The sequence below is a fragment of the Haliotis rufescens genome, unplaced genomic scaffold (assembly GCF_023055435.1).
Source record: "Haliotis rufescens isolate VD_foot unplaced genomic scaffold, xgHalRufe1.0.p SCAF_2, whole genome shotgun sequence".
In the NCBI taxonomy this organism is placed as follows: Eukaryota; Metazoa; Mollusca; class Gastropoda; order Lepetellida; family Haliotidae; genus Haliotis; species Haliotis rufescens.
In genome coordinates, this window is record NW_025963890.1 from 62,964,287 (window position 1) to 62,985,095 (window position 20,809).

Sequence of the window (20,809 nt, forward strand, 5' to 3'; positions counted from 1 at the left end):
TTGAGCATCTAGAGTAATGAGACTACCTGTAGATGAATGTATACATTATCCTGGATAATCAGTCAATTTATTTTGCTATTATACTTCTGTTTCTTAGGCTTAAAAAAATATCTAAAAAAAAAGGTTCTCAGGCAATGTTTTTTTAAAATATAGTGTGGGCCGTGTCTTTTAAAAATACTAGAAAACAGTATTTGACTACCGTTGGACTTTTTGTAAAATGGAATAAAAACGAAACGTTATGATGATGCCTGAGAACCAAGACTATTACTTTTTTTAGCCTCACAATTTATTTTTACAGCAGATAACTCCTTGTACTAGATTTGCTCATTATCTAAACCAAAACATGAAGCATTACCAAATTTCACTCCTAGCCCCTGCCCTAATGCGAGAGTCGGCAAGACATGGATACATCATTGACATAGTGTCAGCTACAAATATTAACATGTTAACAAATTTCTTATTTTAATACACAAATTAATTTTGGCAGCTTGAGGGCTATCAATATGATCAAAGTCAAACAGAGCAAGAATATGTTCAATTGTATCTCTCGTCACTGATAATCAGCAACACAAACAGTGTACGGTTCAACGAAACATCGGATAGCACTTTTCAATATCACAGGAACCACATCATGTCATTCGTTTGCATAATTTACAAGGCATATTTATTACTTGACACAAACATAGAAACTACAAAATAATCAAGGCAGTATCTGCACATATAGGTAGTGATAACACATCTAGAAACAATGTACCATGACCAAATGGAAAGCCGGTGAAAACACGCAATTATAATGGCCCCAGTCAAACCATGTTACAGTCATGCCCCGCTTATACGGACTTCAGATATCCGGAAACCTTGGTTCCCGGACGATTTTCATTCAAAACGAAATAATTACTATATAAATTTACCCGTATATACAGAAATTCAGTTTCCGGAACCGGATGGTCATTTTCATACACAAAACACTGAAATGCACACAAAATTGTCTCACTTACCCAGACAATACACTTCAGCTGGTGGTAATCCTTTGATTCGTGTGAAGTCAATTAACCAAGTGACACTGAGTTACGATCGAGACGAGCAAGTTTATTGTACATGTAATCCCATTCGATAAATATGGCGTCTGTGGAGGTCAGAGGTCAAAGTTGTGACTTCAAACTGTGAGTATGGCCTGTCAACCAGCGACACGTAAGCGACACGCAGTTACAGCATGCGAAAAAAGGGAAATTTCTCTGTTTCAGGAAAAACACCCTCATAATTGAAGGGAAGTAACTCTTCCAGTAAGAAGCTGGTTTCAGTTATACGGAAATTCGTTTATACGGACGAATTGTGAAATGACGCAAGTGTCTGTATAAACGAGGCACGACTGTACATACATATGAAGTATACATACTCAAACACCATTGTTATTACTATATAAACAAGTAACCCTTGTACATTACAATCAATATAATCAATGTGTAGAATTTCCTGAATAACAAACTTCAATTTCATTTAAATGTGTCCAAAAGAATATTGCCATACCATTCTTTGTCCCATGTGTTAAAGGGAGATAACTCATGTGACAATCCTACTGCGGAGGTATTCCATGACAGCAGGAGTGCCCTTGGCAAGTATTGCTGGTCGTGGATTGCGACAAGGGTTCCCTGCAAGTTGCAGTGATCTGAAATCAACAATAATTGTAATATTTTCATTTAATTATTTCAACATGTTAGTAGTGCATGCAAAACATGTTTGGGATTGATATAAATATTTTTCAGGATGCTTATGCCCCCAAAAAATTGGAAGCAAAATCTAATACTGAATAAAGTGAAAGTACTAAGGCTAAAAAAAAAGAGTCTTGGTTCTCAGGCACTGCTGCATTATCATAAAGTCTGCCACACATTTTGTTTTTATTTCCATTTTCAAAAAATATATAAATCCTAATACTTAAACACAATGGACACAAAAATTTAAAATGGAAACAAAAACGAAACTTGTAATGAACTTTATAATGATGCAGGTAGTGCCTGATTTTTTTTAGCCTAACATGTCTGAGGATCAACACAACCTTTGCTGAAGACCAATTCTAACCCAGATCTTCACCAGTCCAGGGCCCAAAGTGATGCTAACTCTGTCGTATGTCACAGCAATACAATATGTCCCTGTCTATTTTCACAATGCACTAAATCAGTTTCAGTTTGGTTGCAGTATGTACAACATGCTCCAAGTGTGCTGTTTACCAAATATACTACAACCATGGCGCAGTTAACATTACCACACTGGGGTACATTTGCGCACACAGAAAGGTCCTTTCGCACATTTGTGTTGTCTGACCACAACAGCGAGTGTTAGGGCTAGGACTGCTTTGTGGAATGGAGTCCTGGATGAGAGGTTGATAGTGTGAGAAACAAAGTGAGGTCCTACCAGTGTCTCATCTGTGTCATGTATACACTACTGTATATCGCTGTGTATAAGGCAAGTTTTTCACAGCTAGAATTAGGGGGCTTTCAAGGGGGGTGGGGGTCGTCTAAAACACTGGGTTGAAGACTGAGCACCGGCAATACCATGTCAACAAATCTGTACTGAAGTATGCAAATTAATCATGTAATTACACTGTCTGGTTATAAAAAGCATTCATTGTTTATCGTGTACTTGTGTTTGTAATCTATTTTAATAATCTTATTCAAAATTTCATGCAATATTGATCACATTCATTTTAGCGAAATTGTGTGTGAAGTGATCAGTAGATCGCACAACCACAACCACAGTCAGATTACCACTATTGACGCCTAAATGAACTTTAGTGGATAGAAAATGGATATATATATATAAAAAATGCCATACATTGACTTGTTGAAAGTCCTATTTGTAATCAATGTGGGCGTGCTGTATGGGGAACGAGGCACTCACCTGATGGACTCACAGTTACCCAGCTCGGGGAACGAGGCACTCACCTGATGGACTCACAATTACCCAGCTCGGGGAACGAGGCGCTCACCTGATGGACTCACAGTTACCCAGCTCGGGGAACGAGGCGTCACCTGATGAACTCACAGTTACCCAGCTCGATGAACGAGGCACTCACCTGATTGACTCACAGTTACCCAGCTCGATGAACGAGGCACTCACCTGATTGACTCACAGTTACCCAGCTCGGGGAATGAGGTACTCACCTGATGGACTCACAGTTACTCAGCTCGGGGAACGAGGCACTCACCTGATTGACTCACAGTTACCCAGCTCGGGGAATGAGGTACTCACCTGATGGACTCACAGTTACCCAGCTCGGGTGGGAACTGGGTACAGTTGTTATTCTGTAGATCAAGAGTCGCCAGCATTGTCAGCTTCATCAGACTGGCAGCATCAATCACTTCAATCTTGTTGTCACTGGCTAACAGGATCTCTAACTTTGGCAGTTGATACAACACTGGAGGAACTTGGGTAAACCTGTCAGGAATCAAACAGAGATGGAAAAACAATCCATACAATCATACACCTCTGACTGGGTGCGTACCACACTCTTGAGAGATCCTACATCTCTGACCAGGGTGTACAACACTCTTGGGAGATCCTACATCTCTGACCAAGGTGTACAACACTCTTGGGAGATCCTACATCTCTGACCAAGGTGTACAACACTCTTGGGAGATCCTACATCTCTGACCAAGGTGTACAACACTCTTGGGAGATCCTACATCTCTGACCAAGGTGTACAACACTCTTGGGAGATCCTACATCTCTGACCAAGGTGTACAACCATCTTGATAGATCCTACATCTCTGACCAAGGTGTACAACACTCTTGATAGATCCTACATCTCTGACCAAGGTGTACAACCATCTTGAGAGATCCTACATCTCTGACCAGGGTGTACAACACTCTTGGGAGATCCTACATCTCTGACCAAGGTGTACAACACTCTTGGGAGATCCTACATCTCTGACCAAGGTGTACAACACTCTTGGGAGATCCTACATCTCTGACCAAGGTGTACAACACTCTTGGGAGATCCTACATCTCTGACCAAGGTGTACAACCATCTTGATAGATCCTACATCTCTGACCAAGGTGTACAACACTCTTGATAGATCCTACATCTCTGACCAAGGTGTACAACCATCTTGAGAGATCCTACATCTCTGACCAGGGTGTACAACACTCTTGAGAGATCCTACATCTCTGACCAAGGTGTATAACGCTCTTGAGAGATCCTACATCTCTGACCAAGGTGTACAACACTCTTGGTAGATCCTACATCTCTGACCAAGGTGTACAACACTCTTGGGAGATCCTACATCTCTGACCAAGGTGTACAACACTCTTGGGAGATCCTACATCTCTGACCAAGGTGTACAACACTCTTGGGAGATCCTACATCTCTGACCAAGGTGTACAACACTCTTGAGAGATCCTACATCTCTGACCATGGTGTACAACACTCTTGAGAGATCCTACATCTCTGACCATGGTGTACAACACTCTTGAGAGATCCTACATCTCTGACCAAGGTGTAGAACACTCTTGAGAGATCCTACATCTCTGACCAAGGTGTACAACACTCTTGGTAGATCCTAAATCTCTGACCATGGTGTACAACACTCTTGGGAGATCCTACATCTCTGACCAGGGTGTACAACACTCTTGAGAGATCCTACATCTCTGACCAAGGTGTACAACCATCTTGATAAATCCTACATCTCTGACCAAGGTGTAGAACACTCTTGAGAGATCCTACATCTCTGACCAAGGTGTACAACACTCTTGATAGATCCTAAATCTCTGACCAAGGTGTACAACCATCTTGATAGATCCTACATCTCTGACCAAGGTGTACAACACTCTTGATAGATCCTACTTCTCTGACCAAGGTGTACAACACTCTTGAGAGATCCTACATCTCTGACCAAGGTGTACAACCATCTTGATAAATCCTACATCTCTGACCAAGGTGTACAACACTCTTGATAGATCCTACTTCTCTGACCAAGGTGTACAACACTCTTGAGAGATCCTACATCTCTGACCATGGTGTACAACACTCTTGGTAGATCCTACATCTCTGACCAAGGTGTACAACACTCTTGAGAGATCCTACATCTCTGACCACAGTGAACAACACTCTTGATAGATCCTACATCTCTGACCAAGGTGTACAACACTCTTGAGAGATGCCACTGACTCTACATTCATAAATAATTTATTTGAACATTTCATGAACACAATAAAGCTACAACTAACATTGTACTACCCATATAATTATAACTGGAAACATATCTGCTTCTCAGACATGACATTCACAGATTACAAATAACTTCCTCACCTGTTATTCGACAGAATGACCTCCCTTATATTCTGTAATGAGGTCATCTCCCCTGGCAAGTCTGACAGGGCATTGCACCTGAAGGGAAACAGATACTAAACTGAACAGATGTACAAGTGAGTGAGGGAGCAGTTCCGTCATTATGTAGCCTTCATTGCTGAACATGCCTTCATCGGATCAACAATGTTGTTCTTTCTGATGCACGTTGCACCTTCCTGCCCGGCATCCCAACACAGTACTAATATATAATACCTGGACATTTCCATGCTACTCTGGTAATGCCCCAAGGATGATTTGCAGAAACAGCTTTCCCGAACACACTTCTTAATAAACCTATAGTCTTCTGAATTGGTCTATATACATAACAGACTGGACCTGTGACTGATCTATGTCATTCTACAAACACATCTGACAGAAGCCTACCAGTAGTTACAGTGTACTGAAAATTAGCAGATTAAATAACACTTAGAACAAAGCTATAAATAACCTCGAACTAACAATTCCCAGCATGCATCCTGCCCTGGTACATGCTGGACGATGTTACTTGGGATCAAGAGTGGTCATAAAGGGAAGTGCTTCAGTGCCCTACCTGAGGTCCAGAGTGGTCATGCTGGAGATGATGTAGCCACCTACCTGAGGTCCAGAGTGGTCATGCTGGAGATGATTTAGCCACCTACCTGAGGTCCAGAGTGGTCATGCTGGAGATGATTTAGCCACCTACGTGAGGTCCAGAGTGGTCATGCTGGAGATGATTTAGCCACCTACCTGAGGTCCAGAGTGGTCATCCTGGAGATGATTTAGCCACCTACCTGAGGTCCAGGGTGGTCATGCTGGAGATGATTTAGCCACCTACCTGAGGTCGAGGGTGGTCAGCTGCAGAAACAGACCGATGTCCGAGTTAAGGACTGTCAGCTTGTTGAAGCCCATGTTGAGTTCCTTCAGGGAGTTGCTCAACAGCGTTAGCCTAGAACAGACATACCTTGTACATACTTTCACATGATATAGATGGAATTTGGCTACTGAATCACAAAATTATGTCAAACATACATGCTCTACATAACACAAGTAGTAATTTATAATTGTGTAACAGCTGTATATTCTTGCAACACATCTGTACACCCAGAACTCATATCAGTACATAGAGATTAAGTTTGTTGGAAAAAAAATAATTTTACATATTATAATTTAATATTAGCATGATTAAGAAGTAGCATTTAAAATACAGAAGGTTAACGTTTTCAGAAAGCCATCACTTGGTCAAGATGGCCAAAACTTCCACCCTGGTACCCCTTTTTGAACAGGTCCCTAGCAACCTATGCTGGTCATAAATGGCAACTTAATGAATTGGGTGGTCAAGCTCAGTGACTCCATGATAGTGTGTCATCGTAACCCAATGGATAATTATGCATTTTATCAATCATTGGATCGTGAGGTCCGTCATATAGCTGGAACATTGCTGAGTGTGGCGTTAAACAACAAATAAACAAACAAACTGTGAGAAGAAACATGATTAAAACCACCTTATGACAGGAACATGTCCATGGAAAAGCTGACATGAGACAATAGACATTCTGTAGAAATATACCTTGCCAATCAAGGTCACAGTATAGGTACCACAAAACCATTCCTGGGATTCAAACAGTGGGTTTGTGCGATGCCTTGTCCACACACAACCAAAAACGGTCAGCTACGTAGCATGCAGTGTGAGGGAGTCACCTGTAAGGTAAAGTTTGTTTGATCTTACTTGTCAGGTATTTGGGTGAAAGTATTCTTGCTGAGGTTTACAGAGTTGACTTCAGCTTTCGAAGCTGCTTCCCACACATCTAGCGGTACCTCGTTCACTTTCTTGTTGCTGCAAAAATAATTTATCAATATCTTTATTTTATTTTCATCAAAGCAACTAAGCTGAAGTAAAAGCAGGGTAGCATGTATTGTTTTTTTCGTACAAGTATTTCTGAAAACACAAACCCCTGCTACTGTACATTTTATGACATTTCATGGTTTAGTTCTTACAGTATGCTTCGTAGGCAAGCAGTTTAACCCTGAACAACATTTTTCAAAAGCCTCTTTGATATAATTTTTTTTAAATTGAGTCACAAAAAGAAGAGGAAAACAGGGACCTGTAACACACTTTCAGAATCTTTGTATATCTCTGGAATGATTTAGCAGGTTTAGGGTGTGATTTAAGATTCTTCTCTCAGAAATATTCAAATCCTTTCACTAAATTAATTCCAGTGAGAGAAAATATTCCCTCACAGACTTGTCACATCAAAAGCATTTAAAAACCATTGCAATGGGAACAAACATAGAGATCTCTTCAAATTGTTTCATATTATCCCAACCATAGAGGATTTCATCCCATACCCCTTCAAAGCCAGAAGAACCCCAGGACTGACCTATAGTCAAGATTCTTAAACTGATGCAGATCGTGCGCTTTGACGCCATCCTCCCCCGCCCCCAGCACTCCAGGGCCTCCTGTTGACAGGCCTGAACTGCCGTTCTGCTTCACTGGCTCTGCCTCCTCGATACGACTACTCAGGTATTTCTTCAACTGCATCGTGCCCCTCTGTTGAAATACAACTCATTCCCATCAAGCATCTTGTACTTGTCAATCACACTGCAATGTAGGACGGAGGGAGTCAACTACTCTTTGCAGCCAATGTTACAACGTGGGAAACAGTGGCAGTGTAGGTTCGAATCCCGGATGGGACTGAACCTCAAAAAGTACTTATATCTGTACTTTACTAAGAAAGTGTTATCCCAAATATAACATTTGTTACATCTGACCACCTTCTAAATGGCATTGCGTTTATAGCTTGCGGCATTGGTAGCCCTGCCAATTAACACTTGTCAGAGGGGTACACAAAGTACCTGATCTAGACTACCAGTTGTCGGACTTTCATTTTGTGAAAGCCTCAGAGGCTGAGTGGGTTAGATCGCTGACTTTATGTGCTGGCGATAAGGTACCTCAGTCTGGCACTGTGGGTTTGAATCCTGTATGGGACTGAACCCCCAAATGTACTAGAATCTGTACTTTACTACTAAGAAAGAGGGAAACAGATGGCCACACAAATAGGTGCAAAACAGTCACAAATGTTTTTATTCTGGAATGAGTACTTGACTGAATTTTGTTTCACTCCAGGAAGCAGCATTCCTACTATATCACAGTGGCCTGTAAATAATCAAATCTGGGTCAGGCAACCATTGGTTGACAGCATGAGCACCAATTTCTACCCATCATGGCATGACACACAAATAGCCTGGAGACTCATTCTCTGGATCCTTATAAAACAACTCATGTGAAAAGCAATAGCTTCTACAGACCTATTCTGACACTGAACCCAATACTTGGATCTGAGGTGTGCACATGTGTGTGTGTGCATGATGCTAGTCTGCTTGTACTAGTCTGGACTAATGCCAGATTTATAGTGCTAGCCCAAGCAGATACTATGCCGCAGTTGAACAAGGATACCCCACTCAGACACAATAAACAGATTCCATGTCGTCCAGTCCTTGTTTTATCCTTTTAATGCCAAGCAAGGAACAAGTATCATCTTTCAACGTCTTTTGGTATGACATGGTCATGGATTGAACCACCGACCTCCCACTCTCCGGGCAGATGCTCTATTTACTAGACCACAGAGGCGGTACACAGGTCCTGAAGTGGGTGGGTGGGTGCAGGTGTGCGTATCCCCCCCTTTTAAAGCACATTATACATTAAGGAATTTTACAGGTGTATGGGTATACTAAAGGTCAAAGTATAACAACATCATGATTCACGCACTTGGGAACATAACTCCAACAATATTGCATGACTATTGAAAGTGAATTGCCAAATTACAAAATGAACCCTTCCATTTTCAAACAGCTGTATCTGTGCTTGGAGTGAGTGAGAGTGAGTATGGTTTTACGCCACTTTCAGCTATATTCCAGCAGTATCACGGCTGGGGGACACCAGAAATGGGCTTCACAATCTGTGCTTGGAATCCCTATAAACATGAGGTGGATTGTTTGTTGTTAATGCCTCACTCAGCAATATTCCAGCTGTATGACAGGCAGCCTGTAAATAATTGTATTTGAACAATGATCCATTCCGTCAGGGTACGAGAACAAGCTATGAACCAAGTCACTGAGCCTGACCACCTGATTCATGTGGTCGCCTCTTACAACCAGCAAAGGTTGCTGGGGACCTAATCTATGGTGTTCCAGACGTAAATGTTGTTTCTCGATGATGTTAATACAATCTCACCATGATGATGTCTCGCCGGATCCCCTTCATGGGGTTGCCGTCCAGGACAAGTGACTTGAGGGAGTTGATTGTGCCCAGGCCGTAGGGGAGGCTGTATGTAAAGATACACAGATTGAAACTGCTGTACTAAATAACACAATTTGCATCACACACAACTCAAACTTGGACAGAGGTAGCGGAGTCTGTGCTTAACTCTGCCTTGAACAATGTATCAGCTACTTCAATGTCAGTGAGCCCACAGTGACACAGGTTGTAGCATACAAAGACAGTAAACTTGTACATGTTTACCATTCTAGGTGAGGCGAAATGGGGTTTAATGTCGCGTCCAAGATTATTGCACTTATGTAGTGTTAGTGTTAGTTAGTTAGTTAGTTAGTTAGTTAGTTAGTTAGTTAGTTAGTTAGTGTGTGTGTGTGTGTGTGTGTGTGTCAGTGTGTGTGTGTGTGTGTCATTGTGTGTGTGTGTGTGTGTGTGTGTGTGTGTGTGTGTGTGTGTGTGTGTGTGTGTGTGTGTGTGTGTGTGTGTGTGTGTGTGTGTGTGTGTGTGTGTGTGTGTGTGTGTGTGTGTGTGTGTGTGTGTGTGTGTGCTTGTACTAGTCTGGACTGATGCTGATTTCATAGTGCTAGTCCACTGAGATACCATCAATCAGTTTAACATGTATACCCCCCTTAGACATAGTATACTGACTCCAAGCCGACAAGCCTTTGTTTTAGCCCCTTAATGCCGAGCGCCAGACAGGGTAGCAACAAGTACCATATTTTAATGTCTTTTGGTATGACGTGGCCAGGGATTGAACCCTGGACCCTCCACTCTCCCCGGGAGGACGCTCTACCACTAGACCATGACGGCGGTCTCTACCAGTGAAATCCGTGAGTATATGTATGGTGCTGACAGACCAAGGGTTGTCATCTTGGAAAATCTCAAATTCCAACCCGCAAACAGCGGATCCTGGCACAACAAAGAGACAAAACTCATGTTAATGGTTAAAATTACATGAAAACCTTACAGTAAAGTGACAGTGTACAAGCATACTCATCAACCACATGGTCATCAGAAAACCCACACCATACTTCTTGAGTCGAGTGTTCATGTGTCATATGTTGCATCGTATAAAAATAAAGTGCATCCTGACCATGTCGACTTTACTAATGTACATGCTGAGTATCCAGAATGTTCAGAGTGCTAATCATCGTAGTAGCAGCTCTACCCCATACAAGGAAAAGACCTGCACCTAGACCACCTTGGTCTGGAGGACAAGACTGTCTGCACGGAAAGCGCAGGTCGATGGTTCTATCCCTGGTCATATCATACCCAAAAAAATTAAGCAAAAACAAGGACTTGTCGTTGACTCAGAGTCAGTACAATGTATTTTAGCGGGGTATCCATGTCAAACTAGGGAAAGATATCTCAGTGTGCAGCACTATATAACTAACATTGGTCCTTACTACATGTGGTACAAGCAGCCACACACAATCACACAGATGCATACACTTCGCTATATAAGTGCAATATGTCAAACTAGGGAATGATATCTCAGTGTGCAGCTCTATATAACTGACATTGGTTTAACTAGTACAAGCAGCCACACACACAGACAGACACACACACAGACACACACACATGCATGCACTTCAATATATATAAGTGCAATATGTCAAACTAAGGAATGATATCTCAGTGTACAGCACTATAAAACCGACATTGGTCCGTATTAGTACAAGCAGACACACACACACACACACATGCATGCACTTCACTATATATAAGTGCAATATGTCAAACTAAGGAATGATATCTCAGTGTACAGCACTATAAAACCGACATTGGTCCGTACTAGTACAAGCAGACACACACACACAGACACACACACACACATGCATGCACTTCGCTATATAAATACAAAGATCTTGAACGCGACATTAAACCCCATTTCACCTTGCCCCTTCTCTTTCCCAGCATCCTTGTCGTCCATGCTACAGAAGCACCACAACTACATCTCACTGATACACCTGTGACATGACATCACTCTGGTGCCCTTCAGCCACACAATCCACATCCCATCAATGCAGACAACGTAAACACCACAACGTACCCACTCAAGTTGTTATTGGTCTTGTAGACCTCTGCGGCTTGAAACCTTTTCCACAAATTAAAATAGTTGGATTTGGCCGAAATATGTTTGAATTGTTACCTTGTTTCGTTTTGTCGCTGTGTGAACATCCGATTGCACTTCTTAACGTTATGACAGGACAGACAGACTGTCAACAACGTTTGAACATGGCCGTGACGTCCCATTGACTAGGGTTAGAGTAGCTTCCCTTTGACAAGGGGCAGTTACTCTAGCGGACAGACCGATGGATTGCCGCGAAATTCAAGTAAAAAACAATTGTTGTTTTGCGTATATGTTGCTTCGCCACTGTATAAGAAACAGATTTCAGTTGGAACAATATTGGCTACTGTCACTGTCAGACTGACACATCACTTACCCACTCAAGTCGTTATTGGTCAGGTCGAGCCTCTGTAGCCCCTGGAGTAATGTGATCTCATCGGGCAGCACTGCAATCTTGTTGTCTCGGAGGTCCAGGATGTTGATGGTCGTCAGATGCTGTAGATGTTCGGCTGTCAAACCCTTGATATCGTTGTTCCCTACATGCAGTTCCTGGCAACAGATTTAGTCTGGTGTGAACAATCACAGAAGACAGAGATACAAATACCCATCTGAGGCAATTAAGAAGATCTGGACTAGAAATAATAATTAAACAAATTAATAGAAATCATCATTACTGACTTTATTCTTTTGAACTGGGATTCGAACCCATGGTCATAGGTTTCTGGGTCACCCAAGGGATGCAACTCTGCACAGCAAACTGGTGTTTTAGAAGTCATGAGGGCTGACCTTGAGGTTAACGCAGTTCTCTAGCACAGGGAGGTAAGGAAGCTTGTTGTGACGGAGATACAGCTGTTCGAGGTGACGCAGGTTCCCGAACTCATCCGGCAGGCGGACCAGCTGATTGTGTGTGGCTTCAAAATACTTCAACCCTGAAGCAATATTTCTTGTCTTCAGTTTGGACATAATCTAATGCACATGACACGGCAGCTTGCACTGCCAGTGTATTTAGAACTGGTTTGCGTATACAAATGCAGAGATAGAAATCAGTTTTGTTATGTCAAAGGTATCCTACAGGCTTTATAGTTTCAAAAGTTTGGGGGGCTTGGGTTTGTGTGTGTTGATAGTGGGTGGTGGGTGGGGCAGTATTGCCACATGTTTTCAATATTCGGGCTACGAGATGTTTTTGATTTATTTCCATCCCGGCGTATGTTTTGGCTATTTCTGTATGCACTGTAATAAGCGCTTAGAATTGATAGGGGGGTGGGGGGGGGGAGGGGCATTTATTAACACAACACACAAGTCAAATTTGTTTTCAGAGTGGTAGTGAACAAGCTTAGTTCAAACGTTGGTGAAACTACGACTTTTTCTGTAATAGTTACTTGGCAATACTATTCTCTTTCTTTGTAAGAAATCTGTAACATACACAATGATATACAGACTGTCATTCTCAGTAGGGGGCATTTCATCCTCCCGAGGCAAGGGAGGTTACTGACCATAAAAGTCCACCCTTCCCAAACTAGGTTGGAACTATGGCATTATATTTTAGCTGGACTAACGAGTCTATGCATAGTCCAATCAAAATTGCGAAACAAAATCGACATCGGGTTCATTAACAACATGGGGACTGCCGGGCAGATTGTCGGTCGATTGCAGGTTTCGCAAAGCATGTGTACTGTCAACGGGGCATCGACAGATGTTTTCCACACGTTTTCATGTCATTAGTCAAGGTGCTCAAGTGATTTGATGTTCTTCACAAGGTAAGACCCATTTTATAACAATAAGGATCTTGATTATAGATCAGATCATCTGGATTGTGTGCCGCCATTTTGTTTGAAGCCAATGCAAGTGAAAGGGGAGGTAGAATCTGATTGGTCAATAGGAGGAACATAGAAGGAACATACCTCATAACTGCCACTGGTTGCGCTACAATCAAGCCATGAAATTACCACCTCATTCTGCAAGGCTGGAAACTGGACTTTTATAGTTAGTTAACTCCCTTGCCTCGGGAAGATGGGGGCATTTACAAAGACTATACTTACAAACTGATGTAGAATTTGGTCAGGGGCATTCTTTGAGCAAAGAGCTTATAATATGGTAAATACGGTAATTGTACCTAGTATTTCAAAGATGAAGAATTTATAACAAAACTTTCAGGTTGTGTTAACTTAATAGAGATTTACCATCCATACAGCCGATGTCTGGAGGTAGGTTTGTCAGCTTGTTCTGCGACACATTGAGACGCAGAAGGCGACTAAGATGGCCGATGGAACGAGGCAGTGTCATCAGTTGATTGTTGGACACATCCTGCAAGTACATTCTTAGAAATACAGAAATAGACTTTTTATTAAACATGAGGTGCCTGAGAAACAACAATGTATCTGTTTAACTAGACTAGGAGCTCATCTTAATTTGTGTTTTTTTAATTAAATGAATAAGGAAGTCTGCACATTTAAGAGAAACAATTCACAACAATATTACCACCTTGGTTATTCTATTCTTATTGTCTTCTAAATACAGGTACTGTAACATGTACTTATTGAACATGAAACTGAACTGAACATGGTACTGTTGGGACTTTGCTTCCTCTCACCATAACAAACGAATATTTTATGATAAAAATATCATTTATTCTTATCCTGACTCATACAAATTTGCTTATCTCTGCATATTCACAACATCTCACCCAAACGCGCCCCTCTCAGACACAAGTGCCCCAAACACGTGACCAACAATCTGATTCACCACTCCTTATTCTATGGGATGAGTGAATATCCAAAGAGCCAAAAGAGAAAAATCCCTTGACAAAATTAAAAAATAAGCATTGCATATGATGAAGGAATGTTTCAGAAAGGAAACCCAAATCAAAATTTTAATCAGAAAAGCATAGATGAGTAAAGATGGTTTGGATTACCAGAGCACAAGAAAAATTCCCAACCAGATAGCTTGGGCGAAACTAAGTGTGTGATGAGTTAGACTGTTTGGTCACGTGTTTCCGGCGTGCTTGCACATGAGAGGGTCGCGTTTGGGTGAGGAGTTTCTAGTTCACTGGGAACACTGCACAAAAATAAGAGGATAGTGTTTTTTTCACACTAAAAGACCCACTAGCAACTTTTCCAATGCAAAGGTTGGACAAAAGTGAAAGAGATTACAAGTCTGTGTCAGAAAAAATATCATTTGTTTTGTTACTTAAACATAACAGTTGATGTGTTCACACTGGTGCTTGTTCATATTTGTATGCTGAGTGAGCAAGAGCTGCATCCGAAAAGTTCCAGATTTATCAAGTGTTTATCATATCGCCCTGGAATAGATCAAGTCTGCGAACTCTAATGTTCTCCCCGAGGCAAGGGAGTTAACAGATTATAAAAGTCTAGTTCCCAGCCTTGCCGAACTAGGCTTGAATTATGGAGTTACATTTTGGCTTGACTAACGAGTCCATGCAAAGTCCAATCAAAATCGCATAACGAAATCGACATCCGGTTCATAAACATCGCGGTGAGTGCAGTCGATTGCAGGATTTGCAGAGATTGTGTACCATCAATTGGTGCCGTCGACAGATACTTTCCAAATCTGTTCATGTTTTTAATCAAGGTGCTCAAGTGATTTGATTCACATCGCGAGACCCATTTTAGTACAAAAAAGATCTTGTTTATCGATCAGATTGTCTTGACTGGGCACCGCCAGTTTGTTTGAAGCAAATGCAACTAATATCTGATGCGGAATCTGATTGGTCAATTTAAGCAACATAGACGCGTCATAACTCGTAATAGCCACTGGAGCCACGAAATTCCAGCCAAGTTCTGCAAGGATGGAAAATGAGCTTTTACAGTCAGTTAACTGCCTTGCCTCGGGAAGACGGTCTGTGACAGGCAAACCAGTGATTGAGAGTATGAGCAATGTCAAATGCTGATGGTACGATGACACACAATCAGTCAAGCCTGACCACTCGATAACCATTTCAGTCATCTCCTAAGACAAGCATGAAATCCTGAGAACATACTCTGACCCACAATCCACACTATTAAATAAAAACTCTTACCAAATCCTCCAGTTTGTGTAGGTATTTGATCTCATCACAAAGTTCTGTGACTTCATTGTGCTCTATATGTAGGCTGACCAGGCTCTTCAACTGGCACACACACAGAGGCAGGGTCTTCAGCTTGTTACGACTGAAATGCAGGGATTCAGAGAAGTTTAGTTTCCACAAGACAGACTTATTGTCATCCAAAATGTCAAGATTTTACAAAAGTTGAAAGAATCCTGAAAATATCCAAAAGCTATTTGTCTCTAGCAAAATCACTGACATGGGCAAATACTTTAAAACCACACAATGATGACAATGGTGAAAAAAATTACAGATGCATTGATGCACAAGCCAGGGCATACATCGTACGGGGGCACGGGTGGCAAAGTTGCGTCCCTTGGGCATGCCTGGAACCTATTATCATTGGTTCGAATCCTGGTTTGCCCCGATTATGTTTCTAGGTTTGTCAGCACTATACCCATGCTCGTGGGTTTCATCAAAGTAGAAAACGTCTGAGGCCTGCATCACTTATTGCATTCCTCCCACATTACACCAGAGACCATATAATAGATATTATATGGTCTCTGATTACACTGACACGCTGTGATATTAAAAGGAATACTGTTTAATTCGTTCATACTGTTCATACATTGTAAATGTTGTAGGTGAAGTTGAAATGGGGTTTCACATTGCATTCAAGTGTATTGCATTTATATAGGAACTACATGCACATGTGTGTGTGCTGCTTGTACTAGTCCAGACTTATGCCGGTGTTACAGTGCTCGCCCACTGGGTTACCATGCAGTTTAACATGGACATCCCACTCACACACATGATACTGACGGAGTTGGCCAGTCTTTGTCTTATCCCCTTCATGATGACTGCCAGGCAGGGTAAGAACAAGTGCCATCTTTTAATGTCTTTTGGTATGACAGCCAGGGGATCAAACCACCGACCTTCCACTCTCCGGGCAGACACAATATCCACTACATCAATCATTGTAACCTTTGTCTCTTCACTTAGCCTGACAATAATGGCTTGGATGAGTCAAAATTTATTACCTGGGTACCCAACCCCCTATTACCCGACCCTACCCTGTAGGACCCGTGAGATAGGTACAAAATGTCAAATAAGGAAACGTTTGACTGTACTCCGTTGCAAACCGTATTTAGATACACGTATAAAACGATCTGGTCATGCATACACTGAAGTTGACTTAAATTTTATCTTTATGCAAACATATTAATTTAGAAGGAATGTGTGCATAGTCAGAAAGAAATGTAAACATTTGTCACTTAAAGTGTAACCATAGAATCCTAGATCATTTTTGCCATTTAACAATATAATCATGTGCCTAACCACGGGTACTAACCCAGGTGCTACTTAGCACCCACCTGGCCCGAGTACCCGAGTTACTTATCCCAGCCCTACTGACAACTAATATGAGCTACTGGAAAGCTATTCTGCCTATCCTGTACCTGACGTCAAGCTTTGTGAGGCACTCCAGCTGACCCAAGGCCTGAGGTAAAGACTCCAATCTGTTGTCATGGACCTGAAAATACAGGACATCTCTCCTCATTAGTTTTAGTGTTGTTTCATCCACAACAGTGACTTTATTTGGTATAACATGAACAGAAAATTAAACAAAATATGTATCAGAGCTCCAGATAAGCTTTTGGTGTTGTGGGTATTTTACCCATGCATTTTAAAATCATTGGGTATCAGTAATTCTATTTGGGTATTCAAATTTCTGTTACCCACTAGTTTGTACACATGTGGGTATTTAAGTTAAATATTTAAAAACACTATTCATCTAGTCCCTGCAAAGTGGTGTCGTATGGGTTTCAAGAGCTTTATAGGACGTTACAACGATACTTCCACAAGAAAGTGTGATGGCAAATGATCATGATGTAACTGTCATCATGGAGTTTGGCAAGGTTGAAGGAATGCCCGTTTAAAATTTCAAAATAAGTTGCTGATTTGCTAATCGAATACGCAGGGTTACTTCACAATATTTTGATGATATGCACAAGTATTATTTTTGTAGCATATCTGTAATGTTCGTTGCGTATTTGATACGCTTGGATTTTATTTTACTGCACATTTCTGCATTTCTGGAGCGTATTTTACGCAGATACGCAGCTTATCTGGAGCTCTGTATGTATCATAATTTAAATAGGTAAATGCAGACACAGACAGACTGACACACACATACAAGCACACACACTCTCACGCACTCTCACACTCGCTCGCACACACACACGCAGACACACACAGACAGACAGACAGACAGACAGACAGACAGAAACACTGCAGTGTTTATTCATAGGAAGTCTGTGTCTGTGACTCCTTACATCGAGTACGGTGAGAGCGGGGAAGTTGACAATGCCCTCGGAGAGTTCTGTCAGGAGGTTGGACACAAGGAGCAGCTTCGTGAGGTCCACCTGTTCCCACCACCGGTCCTCCGAGTTGTCCAGAGACACATTCTTAGCTTCCTCCGGAACATCCAGGTTCAGTCTCCATACTTTGTCCGGGACTGGAAACAAGTAAACATTAGGCTGGGAGGTTTTAATCAACATTGATCAAGCAGATAGGCAAGGGAGATAACTCTGCAGTACACACAAATAAACATGGTATAATTTTACTCATGAAAGGGGCCGTCATTTTACGTGCTCTGGCACAGTCAAGGAACTATGTACGTGGAAAATAACCTATCAGATCCCTCAGATGTCCTAGACTTGGTGCCATTGGTAACAAAGGTTGATTTCCTTTCTTGTTTTGTAGTTTATCAACTATTTGAAATATTGCAGCAGATGACAAAGTTCAGAATATTTTTATCATATGCCTTCATCACAGTGATACTACTCCCCACTATTGAATTTTACTTTAACTTAATGTGACCATGGATCAATGACTGAGGATCGGGGGATGCTGCCAAGGGAAGAGACCTCTAGATGTACATTGAGTTGGCCGTCATTCATCAACAAATTTCAGCTCAGTTAACTTTTATTTGGTAGTGGATATTGTAATGTAGTTAGTTTATATATGAGTAGTTTAACACCACACTGAGCCATATTCCCATCTAAAATAGAAAAGTCCATTAATAATTAAGTCTGGATCAGACAAACCAGCGACTAGAATTGTAACAATGACCCACGTTGGGCACCTTGACAATCAACCAAGTCACGAAGACTGAGCACCCAATTCAAAAAGACCTAACTATTGGCACTGTACATCATTCATATTGTTCAATGTTCTGTGTTCTGACAGGGAGGTCGAGGGACTAATTTGCCACTGATGAAGTGCTTTTTAATGGACCAGCATGGTTAGAGGACATTCTAACATACCCAAGAAGATTTGTTTAAATTCCAAATGAACATGTTCTGTACTTGTGAGGATATTTGCTTATGACCATGACATTGAATACAGATACAGATGAGGTGAGGTGAGGTGAGGTGAGGTGAGGTGAAATTGGGTTTAACGTCGCGTCCAAGATTATTGCACTTGTGTGCACGTGTGTGTGTGTGTGAGAGTGTGTGGCTGCTTGTACTAGTCCGGACGGATGCCGATTTATAGTGCTAGCTCACATAGATACCATGCCAGAGTTTAACATGAATACCCCACTCTGACACAGTTTTCTGACTCTGAGCCGACCAGTCTTTGTTTCAGCCACTAATGCCAAGCACCAGACAGGGTAACAACAAGTACCATCTTTTAACATCTTTTGGTATGATGCGGACGGGTATTGAACCCCGGACCTTCCGTTCTCTGGGCAGACGCTCTACCACTACACCACGGAGGCTGTCTCATGCATTTGTGGTTTTATTACATACAGTGCGACATGATTTTTGACAAAAATGGAAACGGACAATTTTTAGAGAGGACTTAGACTTCTACAGCATGTAGTGTGAGTACAAAGACACAGAATTTGGAAAAGTTAGGCACTTTTCAATGTTGATGCATTGAGGACCCTAAAAAAATTATTTAAAAAAAATTAATTCTTTATTTCCAAAATAATGTGGATTTGATAGTAATATTGTACACTGCAGTGAAGAGACCAAATAATTTTTAAACCTAAGAAAGTTTATCTTGCAATGGTCTCTTTAAAGGTATTGGTGTTAAATAAGTTACTTTGTATTTTGTGAGCACCTGTAACTCTACTTTCGTATTGAAAGGGATAAATGTCACACCTGTTTCAAGACCTCTGCCTGAGAGATTGAGCTGTCCACTTTGCCGCGCCTGTTTCAAAATCTGTGCGTGAACACCTTCGCGTGACTCATTTCCTTGCTGCTTACGAAATCCCGCCTTTGTGTCAAATGGAACTCTTTTGCCCCTTCCTCTAGTTGCCATTTTAATTCAAGAGTCACAGAACAAGCACCTGTTCAGCGATTCATTTCCTTTCCAACTTGGTTAATTTTGACAACTTACTGATCCTAATAGCATTCTAAGAATGATCCAAGGGAAGTGACTCCCATTATGTGAAGTAAGTAAATCTGAGTTGTCTTTTCTTTCAAGCACCCGTAAAATACCTAGTTAGCCATTCATTGATATCATAGCGTCACAAAATTCCTGTGCGTCTGTCATGTTTATTGCCAATAAAAATATTTGTCAGATTCCCCTCGTCATGTGAAGCACACAATATTACCCATGTTTGACAGCTGAAGAGCACTGAATGTGTGTAGTGTTAGCGCCCACTATAATCTGATTTTCATCAAGTTGCAGTTGCTACTATGCTTGGTAGGAAAACTATATAAAGTGTCGTCAAACCACTGCAATTTGCTGTGCAGAGTTGGGCACGCCAGAAATAACCATGATTGTGGGTGCGAATCCAGGTTCGCCCCATTATGTTTCTAGGTTTGTCAGCACCATACCCGTGCTCGTTGGTTTCACCAAAGCGGTAAACATTTGAGACCTGCATCAGTTCGGACTTTCCCCTACATATTAAGCTGGCACGCAGTGGTATAACTGTAATTCTGTTAAAGCGGCGTTAAACCATCTCACTCACTCACACTTTTGAGAACATAGTTTGCGAGAAACATTTAATTTGTTTTATGCAGCCTTAGTTTTGCACCATGACTTGAATATCTGTATTTAACGTTATCAAAACCAATCTTGATCGTAAAT

At 41.5% G+C, this 20,809-nt stretch overlaps 1 protein-coding gene across 1 annotated transcript; it reads right to left on the minus strand.

The window, feature by feature from the left end:
* Window positions 1-1,022: 1,022 nt before the first annotated feature.
* Window positions 1,023-20,149, minus strand: LOC124142832 (leucine-rich repeat-containing protein 40-like). Its single transcript, XM_046511528.2, has 14 exons — window positions 19,876-20,149; window positions 18,040-18,221; window positions 17,164-17,237; window positions 15,701-15,830; window positions 13,845-13,968; window positions 12,451-12,593; window positions 12,041-12,213; window positions 9,555-9,645; window positions 7,702-7,871; window positions 7,050-7,157; window positions 6,159-6,269; window positions 5,306-5,383; window positions 3,247-3,432; window positions 1,023-1,666 (listed from the first exon to the last, which is right to left on the minus strand). The coding sequence occupies exons 1-14, from the start codon at window positions 20,033-20,035 to the stop codon at window positions 1,561-1,563; spliced, it is 1,836 nt and encodes a 611-aa protein (XP_046367484.2). The 5' UTR covers window positions 20,036-20,149; the 3' UTR covers window positions 1,023-1,560.
* Between the last annotated feature and the right edge of the window lie 660 nt (window positions 20,150-20,809).

Bases quoted from the DNA above. Each gene is read 5' to 3' on its own strand.
- LOC124142832 (XM_046511528.2), bottom strand. From the start codon at position 20,035: ATGGCAACTAGAGGAAGGGGCAAAAGAGTTCCATTTGACACAAAGGCG. The intron at 18,222-19,875 runs GTGTGACATTTA...ACTTGTTTCCAG, and splicing joins AGGCAGAGGTCTTGAAACAG to TCCCGGACAAAGTATGGAGA. The intron at 7,872-9,554 runs GTGAGATTGTAT...GTATTTCAACAG, and splicing joins TCCGGCGAGACATCATCATG to AGGGGCACGATGCAGTTGAA.